We start from the raw sequence: 12,015 nt of genomic DNA, 5'->3' as shown, positions 1-12,015 counted from the left end.
GAAGCTCCTGGAACAAATAGTGCACATATGCTCTGCAGAGCCCACACAGTCCCCAGCTGCCTGTGCCAAGTAGGGTCTGCCTGGCTTGAGGCCCAGCACTAGGATGTACCCTTGAGTCCCCCAAGAAGAGCCTCCTCCCCTGGCTGTGAGATCTCTGGTTCTCAGGAGAAGGGAGCTGGGGGAGCCCATGCAAAGAACTGCGTTTGAAGCCTGCAGCAGAGCTTCACAGTCAGGCACTGTGGGGCATTCTGAGCGGGGCAGTTCTAAGGCACTTCCTGAGATGGGGAAGCCCTGAATTAAACTGAGACCCCTGGTGAAGTTGGTCAGCACTGGAGAGGGAGTTCACACCTGCTATAGACTTGAGCCCACTGACAGGGAGGATTTCATTGCAAACTTGATCTCTTAAGGCCAAGTGATTATCCTGGCGCCATAGCTTTCAGGAAGCAGCAGGCAGAATGCCCTGCAGGCATGACTCTCTCCCCTAAAGTCACCTCCGTAACCAGACCAGCAGTGGGAGAAGCCCTTAGGCCCCTGGTAGGAGACTTTATCCTCCTGGGTTTTGAACTTGGACCACAGACCAAGCTAAGGACTGGCTTTCAGGTCACACAGGACCCGGCCAAGAGCTGGCATCAAAAGGCTTCCTTTGGGAAGGAGCACAGAGAGGGGAGACGGGAGGTCCAGGCATTTGGGTTGGGCAGGCAGCCCATGCAGCTGTCTGGAGTCAGCGGTCTCCTCAGAAAACAGAGCCGACACAGATGGGCCCAGGCTGTTATTTGGGAATCAAAAGTCCTAGCAACCAACAAAACACTTTGCAAAAAGCCAACCCAGCCCCATCTTTTCCTAACTCCTCCCGGGTCTTGTGGTCATTGAGCCTTCCTCAGTCTGCAGCTTTGATCACAGTGGAGTGAAATGGATAAGCTGGGGTGGCCCTAGGGTTAAGAGCCCACAGTCCACTTTGCCAGGACAGGCCTTCCAGATCTGCATTCCCGGGACAGCACGTGCCTGTCCCCTTTGCTTTGGAGCATCCCCAGCCCAATGCTGGGAGAAGGCAATTCAGGGGAAATCAAGAGAAAGTCCAGGGTTATCCCCATCTCTGTACCTTCGGTGTGCTGGCCAGACCCAAGTAATAGAAATGCACTACCCTGGCATCGTGGTGTGGAGAGAGTTTCCTTATCCAGACCTCAATAGCAAATGTCCAGGGAAGGATTACCAGAAACTACCCAAGGCTGCCAGAAGAAGGGGAGGGCAGAAGAGATAAGTCAGCTCTCAGCTGCAGCAACTCCTCCCAGGCTAAAGGAAAGTGAGGGATCCTGTTGTGTTTTGGAGGATAGGCAGAAATCATCATGGAAGGGCCCGAGTCTGGGTAACGCAGATCTTTCCCAAGACCTGGCACTACTGAGACATTTGGGAAAGTTTGGGGCCCATGAGAGTCAAGAGAAGATGAAGAAGGGGAAAGAAAAAGCTGGGGAGCTGGGAACATCATCTCAGGCTGGAGGACAAGCCTGCGACAGGGCCTGTTCCACAGAGGAGTCAAAAGAGTTAAAGCCCAGGAGGCAGCTGGAAAAGAAGGCAAAGCTGGAAAAGGAAGTAAAAACAGCAGCTGTTCTGATTTTGAAGGAGAGTAAATGGGCTTATCTGCTTTATGGCCTAAGGAGCAGAGAAAACTCATTCTCCTCTGGTTATAAATTCCCAAGTTGCAGAAGGAAGTCTCCTAACTACTGATCAGTTCCTCTTGGGGTGGGAAAATCACTGAGCTACAGCGAGTCATTCCCAGGATGCCAACAATGGCCTCCACTTCTCCCTCTGCCCCTGCCCAGATACAAGAATGCCCTGGGGAGAGTCATGAAAGAACTTCCCCCAGGGGAGCCCATTCCTCGGCCCAGCCAGGCCAGGCCAGCCCTGGGAAGTAGCTTGGGCAGCCGGGCTGGGCGGGGAGCGCAGGTGGCGCCCTTTGTGCCCGCTCTGAAGCTGAGCCTGGGGCTGCTGGCTGCCTTCTTCCGGACAATGGCCACGGGCACTGTGAAGGGACTCCAGGAGCCTGGTGGCTTTGTTTGAGGCCCTGAGAAAATGTGCTATCCTCTGTACTTGGGCTTGCCTAGGGGCACAGAGGCCTTTAGAAAAGTCTCCCAGGAGGGAACAGAACACACCCAGCCCCAGCCCTCGGATGTTAGAGATCAGGGTCAGTGTCCCCCTTAGGACACAAGGTGCCTCTCCCTCCATTTCTCCCAGGTCAGTAACAGCTTAGTCTAAATTCACCCTGGCTGGACCCATTTTCTTCCATTTTACTCCTTTGCCCCTTCAGGTGGACGATTTGAACTTTGTGGGGAAAGAATATCAGTGGGCAGCAGAAGGGGCATGGCCCGCATGCATTCTCAAGTCTGCTCTGCCTTTCCCCACAGCCTCCCTCTGCGCTTCTGGGTGAACGTGATTAAGAACCCCCAGTTCGTGTTTGACATCCACAAGGGCAGCATCACGGACGCCTGCCTCTCTGTGGTGGCCCAGACCTTCATGGACTCTTGTTCAACATCAGAGCACCGGCTGGGCAAGGACTCCCCCTCCAACAAGCTGCTCTATGCCAAGGACATCCCCAGCTACAAGAGCTGGGTGGAGAGGTCAGTAGCACCCTCGGGACAGGCCCATGCCCCTATCTCCCTGCCCATTCCCCGCTCTGTAGACATCACTGACCGAGGACTCAGACAATGGTGTCTGTCACCTCTTCAGGACCTCCCGCTCCCCTCCCTGCCCATACCCCCTGCTTTGGGAGGAAGGGTGGCTTTGTGCCCGTGGAAGTCAGATGATTATCATCCTAATTACCATTCATTGAGCATGTGCTAAGCACTCAGCGTTCTAATAAGACTTTGTGTGTATCATCTCATTAAAATATCCAGCAGAGTTGTGGAGCCGCCATTATTATTATCCCCATTTTACTGATGAGGAAACTGAGGTACAGAGAGGCTAAATAACTTGCCCGGCGTCACACAGCTAGCAGGTAGCAGAGCTGGGATTTGAACACCAAGAGCCTGGTCAGAGTCTGGGCTTTTAACCACTCTGTTGGGTACCGCAGCCACGAGCTCTCAGCTAGATGGAATCTACTGAAGAAACCCTGGCCTTCAGCCTCAACCTCAGCTTGAAGCAAGAGGCCAGAGGAAGCCATATCAGAAGAGAAATAGGAGGCAGGAGCAACTGGGGACATCAGTGCCCTCGAAGGACCTGGGCCCAGGGTAGCTATAGGTAAATGTTTGCTGAGGCCTCCATCAACATGCCTGTCCTGTCTCTGGCAGATACTACGCAGACATTGCCAAGCTCCCAGCCATCAGTGACCAGGACATGAATGCCTACCTCGCCGAGCAGTCCCGCCTGCACGCCGTGGAGTTCAACATGCTGAGTGCCCTCAATGAGATCTACTCCTACGTCAGCAAGTATAGTGAGGAGGTGAGACAGGGCCCCAGTGGGGACAGAAACCAACAGGCAAAGAGCAGGAAGCCTGACTCAGTCCTTAAATAACAATAGATGGCAATTTAGAAAAACATTCAGGGAGTCAGAAGCCCATGAGCTCAAAAATTATCATTCCTTTATGAGGCAACTCAACGCCTGACTCACTGAAGGCTTTATACGCTTCATTGTCTTTCACTCATTGTTAACACAATAAATAACACTTTTAATCATTTGTTTTTCAGTTCAAAGTATTGTATAATTAATTTCATTCTCTCTTAATGAATCAAACTATTCTTTGCACTCGGGCGGATCCTGTCAGTTACATTTCGGATAGACAGGTGGACTCTAATACGAATACAAGTTGAATAGGACAGCTTTGGAAAATTCACAAAGCTTCTATAGCGTTGAACCTGAAAGTAGTAGTAGTAGTAGCAGCAATAATTAACACTTGCATAGCACTTCCTATGCCAGATAATGTTTTAAACACCATGCATACATACATATATATAGGTGTGTGTGCATGTATTCATTCAGCTCATCATTTCAATAATTTAAGGTTACGTGCATGAAGGCCGAATGGAAAGGTAGACAGGGTGAAGAGGGAGGACTCTGGAAAACGGTGTCTTCTATTCTGAGTCCTGAAGTCTTCCTGCCTTTGTTTTTGCTCCTCAGCTCATCGGGGCCCTAGAGCAGGATGAGCAGGCGCGGCGGCAGCGGCTGGCTTATAAGGTGGAGCAGCTCATTAATGCCATGTCCATTGAGAGCTGAGAGGAGGAGCCTCGCATTCCTGGGAAGAGGGACCTGTCCAAGCTGTCACACTGGGAGTCTCAGATGAAAGGACAAGTCATGGGGATCAGGCCCCAGAGCTTGCTGTCCCCTGAGACCCCATCCTGGGGAGAGGGGAGGGCCCCTCTCCCTATGCCAGCCAAGTTTCGTCATAGCCAGTTCCAGCCGGGAGAGACAGTGGGCGTCATCCATCCACAGTGAGAACACCAGAGAACCTGGGGCCAGGAGAAGGTGGTTCTTCAAGCCGAGAGGCACGAGCTGGGGACAGTTCTGCCTCTGTGACTGCTGCTTTGCATGAAAACTCATTTGATGTATATTGGGGAAATAATAAGAACTTTATTTAATTTTTTTTAAGAAAAGGGGAAAAAAACAGAAATAAAACAAAAAGCCGCCCTGTTGATCCCGTCCAACTTTTGTTTAATTCTGATTTCTGTCTCCCTTCCTTCTTTTCCCCCATTCCTCCTTCTTTATATAATGCCTATTTCCAAATGCCAGAAAAAGCAAAGAGATGCTGAGAGACATTGGAGAGAAAGTGACTGTCTCCTTTTCCTTGAAATTAAAAAAAAAAAAAAAGTGAAGAGGAGGAGAAGAAGAATGAGCACAAGCATGCACCAAACACTTCACAAAAACGGAGGCCAGTAAAACCTGAAATTATACCGGCAGCCAGAAGAGCATGGGACTTCCAGAACTTCGCAAAAATTGCAAAGCCATCAAGAGCTCACGCTGGCTGACTGGAAACTGAGCTTTACCTACCACATACCTGCATATTCTCATCTTTTGAGAGGAGATGCGTACCTAGATAGTACCAATGCTTTTTGCTACTGTTTTTAGTTTTGTTTTATTTACTCTTAAACCTCAACAAATGAGGAGCTGGTCTTTGATATGTTTCCTTTCAATTTCCCTAAAGTTACTATGAGAAGTGGGGTGAAGTGGGCCTCTCCCAGACCAGACACCTGGCCTCCCTGCGAAGGTTGGGCAGCCCTGCCTCATATCAATCCCTGTCATAAACCAGGCACCCTCTGGAAACGGCCTGGAGGTGTGTGGGCCAGGCCTCCATGAGGTTCCATTTGGAAGTTGATTTGGGGACATGGGTGTTTGACTTTGGAGTTCACTCCCATCATCCAGTAGTTCCTGGTAATTAAAAAGAAAACAAAAATCAAACACTGTTTACAGCAAGCAATACTTGAAGAGCATAGGTTACAGAAGCTGCAGTATTTATTACTATGCTTTCTTTCTTTCATTCTCTTGTGCCTGGAGAGGGGAGACAACCCTTCGCTCATATATGGAAGCTCCTGACCATCTGGGCCTACAGCACTTCCTCAGTAGAAATGACTGTGGCATGCCCACGTTACTACCTTCTGCCTCTCTTTCTGCCTCTCATGGACTTGTGGGTGTGAAGGACAAGTGGATGACTTCTCACTGGACTTTCCTTCTCTGTCTCTTCTGATGACGCCTAAAACTATGGATGACCAATTCTCCTGAGTGTAGTTGCCAAACAAAGAGACCAAAGCTCAATGCCCAGGTCCAGAGGCCCCATAGAAGCCAGCGGGAGTCATCGAGAGGAAAGGAGCTCTGTTGGTGTCAGGACCTTGGTGGCCAGGATAGCCATCAGAGTGTCCAGGCCTCCCACATTAGCTTGGATCCGAGCAGCCAGCTCCAACTTCTCTGCAAGCAGCATTGAAGTCAGGGGGTAGGAAGACAAGGGAAGCAAAGGGGTGGGACTGGGGAAGATAAAGAGGAACAATCTGGCCTTCCTCACTTTTCAAAGGGTCGAGAATCCTAGGCTATGATGCTGGGAAGCTAGACCAGCTCCTCCAAGAGAGACTGCACCAGGGTCATTTCCTCTGCTATTAACTCTGGGCTCCAGCTTCTCTGTGCCCTGCTTCACCTCCAAGTGGTTCCAATTTCCAAAGGCCCTGCTGACCACATGTGATTCCCAGGAGAGGGCTGGGGGAGGGGAGCATAGAGGGCTGGCTTCCATCCTTGGCGTGTAGCTTTGGATCGCTGTCTAACCACACAGCAGACGTTGCCTGGTCCCCCCAGCTCTAGTTTCTTGCCTGAATGCAGCTGACAAAAGGGGAGAGAAAAGCATTCAGCAAAATACTCAGGAAACTTGCTGTTTTCATTATAATTCACAACCAGCCATGCCAAGGCCACTTTCTTTTGAAAATCCACTTCTGTTAAAGTTTCTCGGGCCCTATTAATAGCCTAAAGGAAATACTAATGACTGGCCTTCCGCACTAAGCCAAAGTGTTTGCTTTTCATAGCACCCAAAGCTTATCAGCGCAGAGCCCATAATTTATGGAGATAAAAGGAAAGGAGATACAGGCAAAAAGAGTGTGAGCAGGAGACTTTATGCTACCCATAAAAAAGTCCAGCCCACCCCATCTAACTTCTGAGCTCTGTTTGGGTGAAGATTTTCTGGCCACACGGCTGCTCAGACTGGCATCCAGGCTTTGCTCCACCAAGAAGCTAAAGGTAGTTGGACATCTCAGCAGCATCTCTACCAACCCTTAACTCAATGCATCTACCTGGCATCTCCCAGCAGTTACTTTTGGAGATAATTCACTGCCCCTGGGGCGTTTCCTTGAAGGTTTGTGGAGAGCGTGGAGAATGATGGGGCAATGGCCAATTGGAGGGTGGAGAGGAAAGAGCCAGAGCTGGCTATGAGTGGTTTGGCCACATTTCTCAGGATTCCATGAGAGAGTTGGGGAACTTGGGCTGACAAAGGAAGTGGCCTGGGGCATCCTTTAGGAACGAATTAAGAAAAGGGAAAAAGCTGGACTCAAGCCATGCCATGAGGGTGAAAGGTTGTAAGCCCTGCCCCCCTTTCCAGCTGGCCACTTATTCCTCCTCCACACCTCTTGGCTTTGGGCCACCAAGAACCAATGAAGTTCACACCCTTTGGAATGAGAAAAAGAGGGAGTTGGTTGGCCTCTCTTCTCCCTGTTATCCAATTTGAGGATATTTTGACCTTGGGTAAGGATGAAGTGTTGAAGCCACAGCTTCTCTCTACAAGAAGCCATTCATCTTGGAGGAGGCAGAGACAGAAGTCTCTCTCCAAAGTCGATCAGTTTTGCTTCATTTCATTGATCTGCACAAGAGACAATGCTCTGGAAAAGAAAGATGACCCCAGAAAGGTGCTTGGCAAGACAGAGGATGCTAATGGGTAACGGAGAGCACTCCCTCCAGCTGGCCCTTGCTGCTGCCTCCCGTCCTCTGCATGGGGTCAGGTGCTTCTGTGCTTGCCGTCCTACCTCTCTCCACAGCACGGCTCTCAAAACCATTTTGATCCCCCATTGGCAGAGAGTTCCCCTCTTTACAGAGTTCAGTCATTAAAAGCACGAATCAGCTGTTAATCTCATTGGAGGAGGGAACTGTTTCCTGAATTCATTCATCCGGGAACCTTCTTGAATAGCCACTGTCTGCCAGCCACTGCTCTAGAGATGGGAAAACGGCACAGAACAAAACCAAGGTCTTTCTTCCAGCGAATTTATATCCTTCAGGAAGCTGGTTCCTGCCACCAACTTAGCAGGCAACAGTTCTCCTCCCCTAGTGGCACAGGGTACCAGTTTTATAGGAAACGGGCTCCAGCAAAAGAAGAGAGTAGTCCAACCCAGCTGCCTTACCTTATTCTGGGGCCATTCCCCCAGCGATGAGAGCTGCTCTTGTTTCTACTGCCACTATCTCTTCTGGCAGCACATCACCTGCTGCTTGAGCTCCTGACCTTCCTTCAATTCCACCAAATGAGGACAAGAAATAGTCAAGACCCCTGGCCCTGCTGAGCGTGAAACAGAATCAGTGGATGGGTGTGCTGGACGAAAAATGACCTGGGTAGAACAAATAGGGAGCATTTGAAAGCCTCGGGCTGATAAATCTCCAGGTGCATCCCGGTTGCCACACCTGCCCCCATTAACCTGCTGCTGGTAAATACTGAGCCAGCAGCTGCTCCAGGAGAGGCTGTTTTTTTCTCAGCCACACTGTGTCTTGCATGAGACTCCTGGGGCCTGGGCACAGATAGAAAAGAATTGAGACTCAGGAGGCTCGGTGGGTGAGAAAATGAAAAGTGGCTTCATAGACACAGGGCTGTGGGAGCAGATCCCACGGGGAACTTGGGAGATGAACTTCAGGGCCTTCTGATGCCTTGTCTCAGGAATATGCTTTGAGAAAAATGGTAGCATCCTTTCCATAACTCAGTCTTTCTTCCATAGTTTCCCTGAAGTGTGACATTTTAGTATCTGGAGCTCAGTGATCCCCATCAATGAGGGATAAGGTTTCACTCTTGGTATTTTCTAACTAGTACCAAGGAAAGTCCTGAGACATGATCATGGCCACTGCTCGGCAGACAGGGCCTCTGCCCAATAAGCAAACTGGAGATTCCTCAGCCTCTCGTGGACACCCACATCTCATTCTTCTCAGCGCAGAAAAGCTCTCCCTTCAGCCTGAGCTGTCTTCTTTCTGCTGCAGTGCAGCCTGCTCCCTCCTGCCCTGGCCACAAGGAAGGTGAGAAACATCTTCTGCATTTCAAAGTCCTCACTTTGACTTATTTGGCCTTCATCTTGGCATGGAAGGTATGGCAGGCAGAATGGAAATGGTCCCCCCAAACAGAATAGATGTTCTTGCGTGTGTAACGGAAGAAGGGACAAGCTCTCTGTCACATGAGACTAGGGGCCAGAACCCACCTGCCTTTCCCCACAACTTTTCCTGCTCAAACCCACTCCTCTTGACACACTGGAATCTGTATTATATATATTTTTAAGAAAATACAATGATGGTTGTCTGGTTTTGTTGTTTTTACAGGTGTTGTGGAATAAAAACTGTAAGAAAATTAAGTATTTAAAATGTTCCAATAAAGTGGGGTTTTTTGTTATTCTAATATATTACTGTGTACCTATTGTAAATACGAAACACTCCTATTTTGCAAGCTGAGGACACAATTTGTACTGTTGTTATATATAAATAAAGTTTACTGAATTAAAAATCCTTAAATCTTTAAATAAACCTGATTGTTTAGCAGCATATATGCAGAAGAACATTTTACGGGCATATTTAAGAAGGGCACTCACGGAAAGACGAGCTAAGTTGTTTTGAGCGAGTTTTAAAATTCTCTCTGGAGCCAGAGCTTATTAATGTACCAGTCATCATCATCAACATAATACACACACACACACACACACACACACACACACACACACACACAGAGGATGCCCTGGCTTGTACCAGTGGGTGAACACTGCCCCCTAGTCCCAAGACCTCAGAATACAGCTTTCCTCCAACTGGAGGCAGCAAGTGCACTCCATGAGACAGGACCCCTTCCCAGAAGTGAAGGGAAGTTTCAGAAGAATGAGATCGTCCTCTGCCTCCATGCTTAATACATGTTCTTCATGTGTATGTACACTCATGTGTACAAAGTGCACTCATGTGTTTGTACATAACATGTATTAAGCACGGCCTGGCACTGTGGTAAGTGCTGGGGGATGACATAATACATGAGAAAGACGTGATCCTTGTCCTCATCAGCCTTTTAGTGTAGTGAAAATCATAAGCATTCTTAAAAAGGAAGGTTTCACCATGCATTGAGAAGGGGTGTTTTGGTGGTGGTGTTTGTTTGTTTTTTTGTTTGTTTGTTTGTTTGGTTTTTTTTTAGTCATTTTCAGTTAAAGGATTAAAGGTAAATAAAGGGAAAGATGCCAGATAGTGTGTGCTTTTAGATCCAGTGAAGGTAAGACAAGAAGGTGGACCCTGCCTAGGGGAGAACAGTAGCTGGACTGACAAAGTCCAGAGGCAGCATAAACATCACAATTCCACAGTAAGGCTGAGAAGTAGGGAATTGATCTGAGGACTCCTAATCCTTAGGGTTCCCTTAACCCAAGGAGGTCATGCCTCCTCTCCTCTGTACTTTCATCTTTCTGTTTTACATGCTGGTATTCCAAAGTGTGTAGGTAACACTTCTGCTCTCTGGTAAGAGAAATAGATGAGAATAACTCAAGAATCCATCTGACATCTCAACTTAGCATGCAAGCAGACTGCTGTTCACTGTTTTCATGATAATGGGACCAAGAGAGTTCTGGGTCTTCAACCTCATACCAGGCACTAAGAGTAGAGCCTCCTGAAGGATAAGGTGCAGGCCCTGCCTTCAGAGTGCCTGAAGTCTAATATGGACAGCTAGCACACAAGGGAGAATGGGGCCTGGGACTTATAAAACAAAGCACGTAAACAAGTGCATGTTGGTAAACATTGTGTGTGCTTACAGCTTTGAAGAGATCATAATTGGGAAGATCATCAGTCCCTACTTAGCAGCCACTGAGTTCACAGTGTGTGTCCCCCATCCACACCGCACACATATACACACACACACACGCCCTTCCCAAATGGAATGGAGAGATGCAAAAGCTGGTTCCGAGGGTGAGAAAAATGCAAACATAACACCATGAGGAGTCAAGAGGAGAGGACAAGAGTTCAGTGCTGAGGCCTGCATATAATTAGTGTGTCATTTTCAACAACACAGTGGGCCTCAGGCCTGGGAAGTGCACCCTTGGGCCTGGGGAGTGCACTAGAGCTTTTTACTAACTTTAAACCACCCTCCTCTTCTCTCTGAAATGCAAAACTAGAACCCTGGAAGCACTCTAGTGTCTAGCAGTGAAAAAAGTGTCTTTTCTCAGTAAAAGCAACAATATGGCCCCGGTGAGCTCCAATGTGGGACGGAGCAATTAGATGAGCCTTGCCTCTGTCACTGGCTGACTGGGCTCCTGGCTTCACAAGAGGCTGGGATGCAGGGAAATTTGGAGAGAGGAGGACATTTCTCAGTAAAGGATCCTTACGTCCCTGAGTTTTCCCCAATCTTCTTGTTTCTCCCCTCATCCCACCGACATCTGTCCCGTCAACAACTTGGACTTAGGGTATCCCTACTATTAAATACCTGCTGCAGAAACTACCATCCTCTGGAAAGGAAGCAAAGGAAGAGGATGGAAGCTACCAGGTTGTCTGTCTTGTTCACTATCGTATTCCCAGAACAGAGGACAGACCCTGGCCCACAGCAGATGCCCCATAAGTATGTTCTGAATAAACAGATGATTGAACGAATGGAACTTGGGAACCATCTACCAAATTCCAGGCTCTGGAACATCCTCCCTTTTAGGCTTCTCATGCTCACATGATAAGAGTTTTCCACTTTTAAGTCTGAGACTCAGAGAGACAAGGGATTTACTTAAGACTGCACAGCTGCAAAGTGGTAGAGCCACACAGGTCTGATTCCAGACTTCATGTTGCACAGGCTTTTTCCACTGCACCGTACTACCTTTCATTAGCCCTGGAACCATTGAATACTTGGAAGTCCACCCCAGAAATAGATCCTTCCTCTTGCAACAAGAAGATCCTATGGAGACACTCTTCCTCATTCACTAATAGTCATATTTGTTCAATGCAATCAATATCTTTTCCTCACTTGCTATGAGCATGACACTAGACTAGGTACTATTAGGGACACAAAGGGGAGGGAAAAGCTAAGTCCTGAAGTTGCAGCTTTCCCAGGGTTTACAATCTAATGTCAATACCAAATCATTATTCTATAAGAAAAAGACTCATCCCTTTTCTTAGGGGTACTTCTATCTCATTTTTACCACAAATGCAAAATAATTTTGCCAAACTGCATCAGTAAAACTCTCAGAGACCTGGTTTCCTCAATTTGAGGGTAAAACCTGCATGATAAGACACTCAAGAGAATTTAGGGAGAGGGGTGCTGCTGATTATCTGTGCTTGATCGCATTGACACCACGAGCTACCAAACATCTCTGC

General features: G+C 48.3%; 1 protein-coding gene across 1 annotated transcript in view; it reads left to right on the top strand.

Annotated features, from left to right (window-relative positions):
• PLXNA2 (plexin A2) overlaps window positions 1-9,222 on the top strand; it is a 221,297-nt gene extending 212,075 nt beyond the window's left edge. Inside the window, exons 30-32 of the mRNA XM_011937960.1 lie at window positions 2,400-2,612; window positions 3,282-3,432; window positions 4,108-9,222. Of these exons, the coding sequence (XP_011793350.1) occupies window positions 2,400-2,612; window positions 3,282-3,432; window positions 4,108-4,203 (460 nt within the window). The 3' untranslated portion in view covers window positions 4,204-9,222. The remainder of the gene's footprint in view (window positions 1-2,399; window positions 2,613-3,281; window positions 3,433-4,107) is intronic.
• Window positions 9,223-12,015: the final 2,793 nt, after the last annotated feature.

Source organism: Colobus angolensis, unplaced genomic scaffold (genome assembly GCF_000951035.1).
Source record: "Colobus angolensis palliatus isolate OR3802 unplaced genomic scaffold, Cang.pa_1.0 Scaffold100, whole genome shotgun sequence".
NCBI lineage: Eukaryota > Metazoa > Chordata > Mammalia > Primates > Cercopithecidae > Colobus > Colobus angolensis.
The sequence above is the reverse complement of the archived record's forward strand: the minus strand, read 5'-3'. Positions and strand labels throughout refer to the sequence as shown.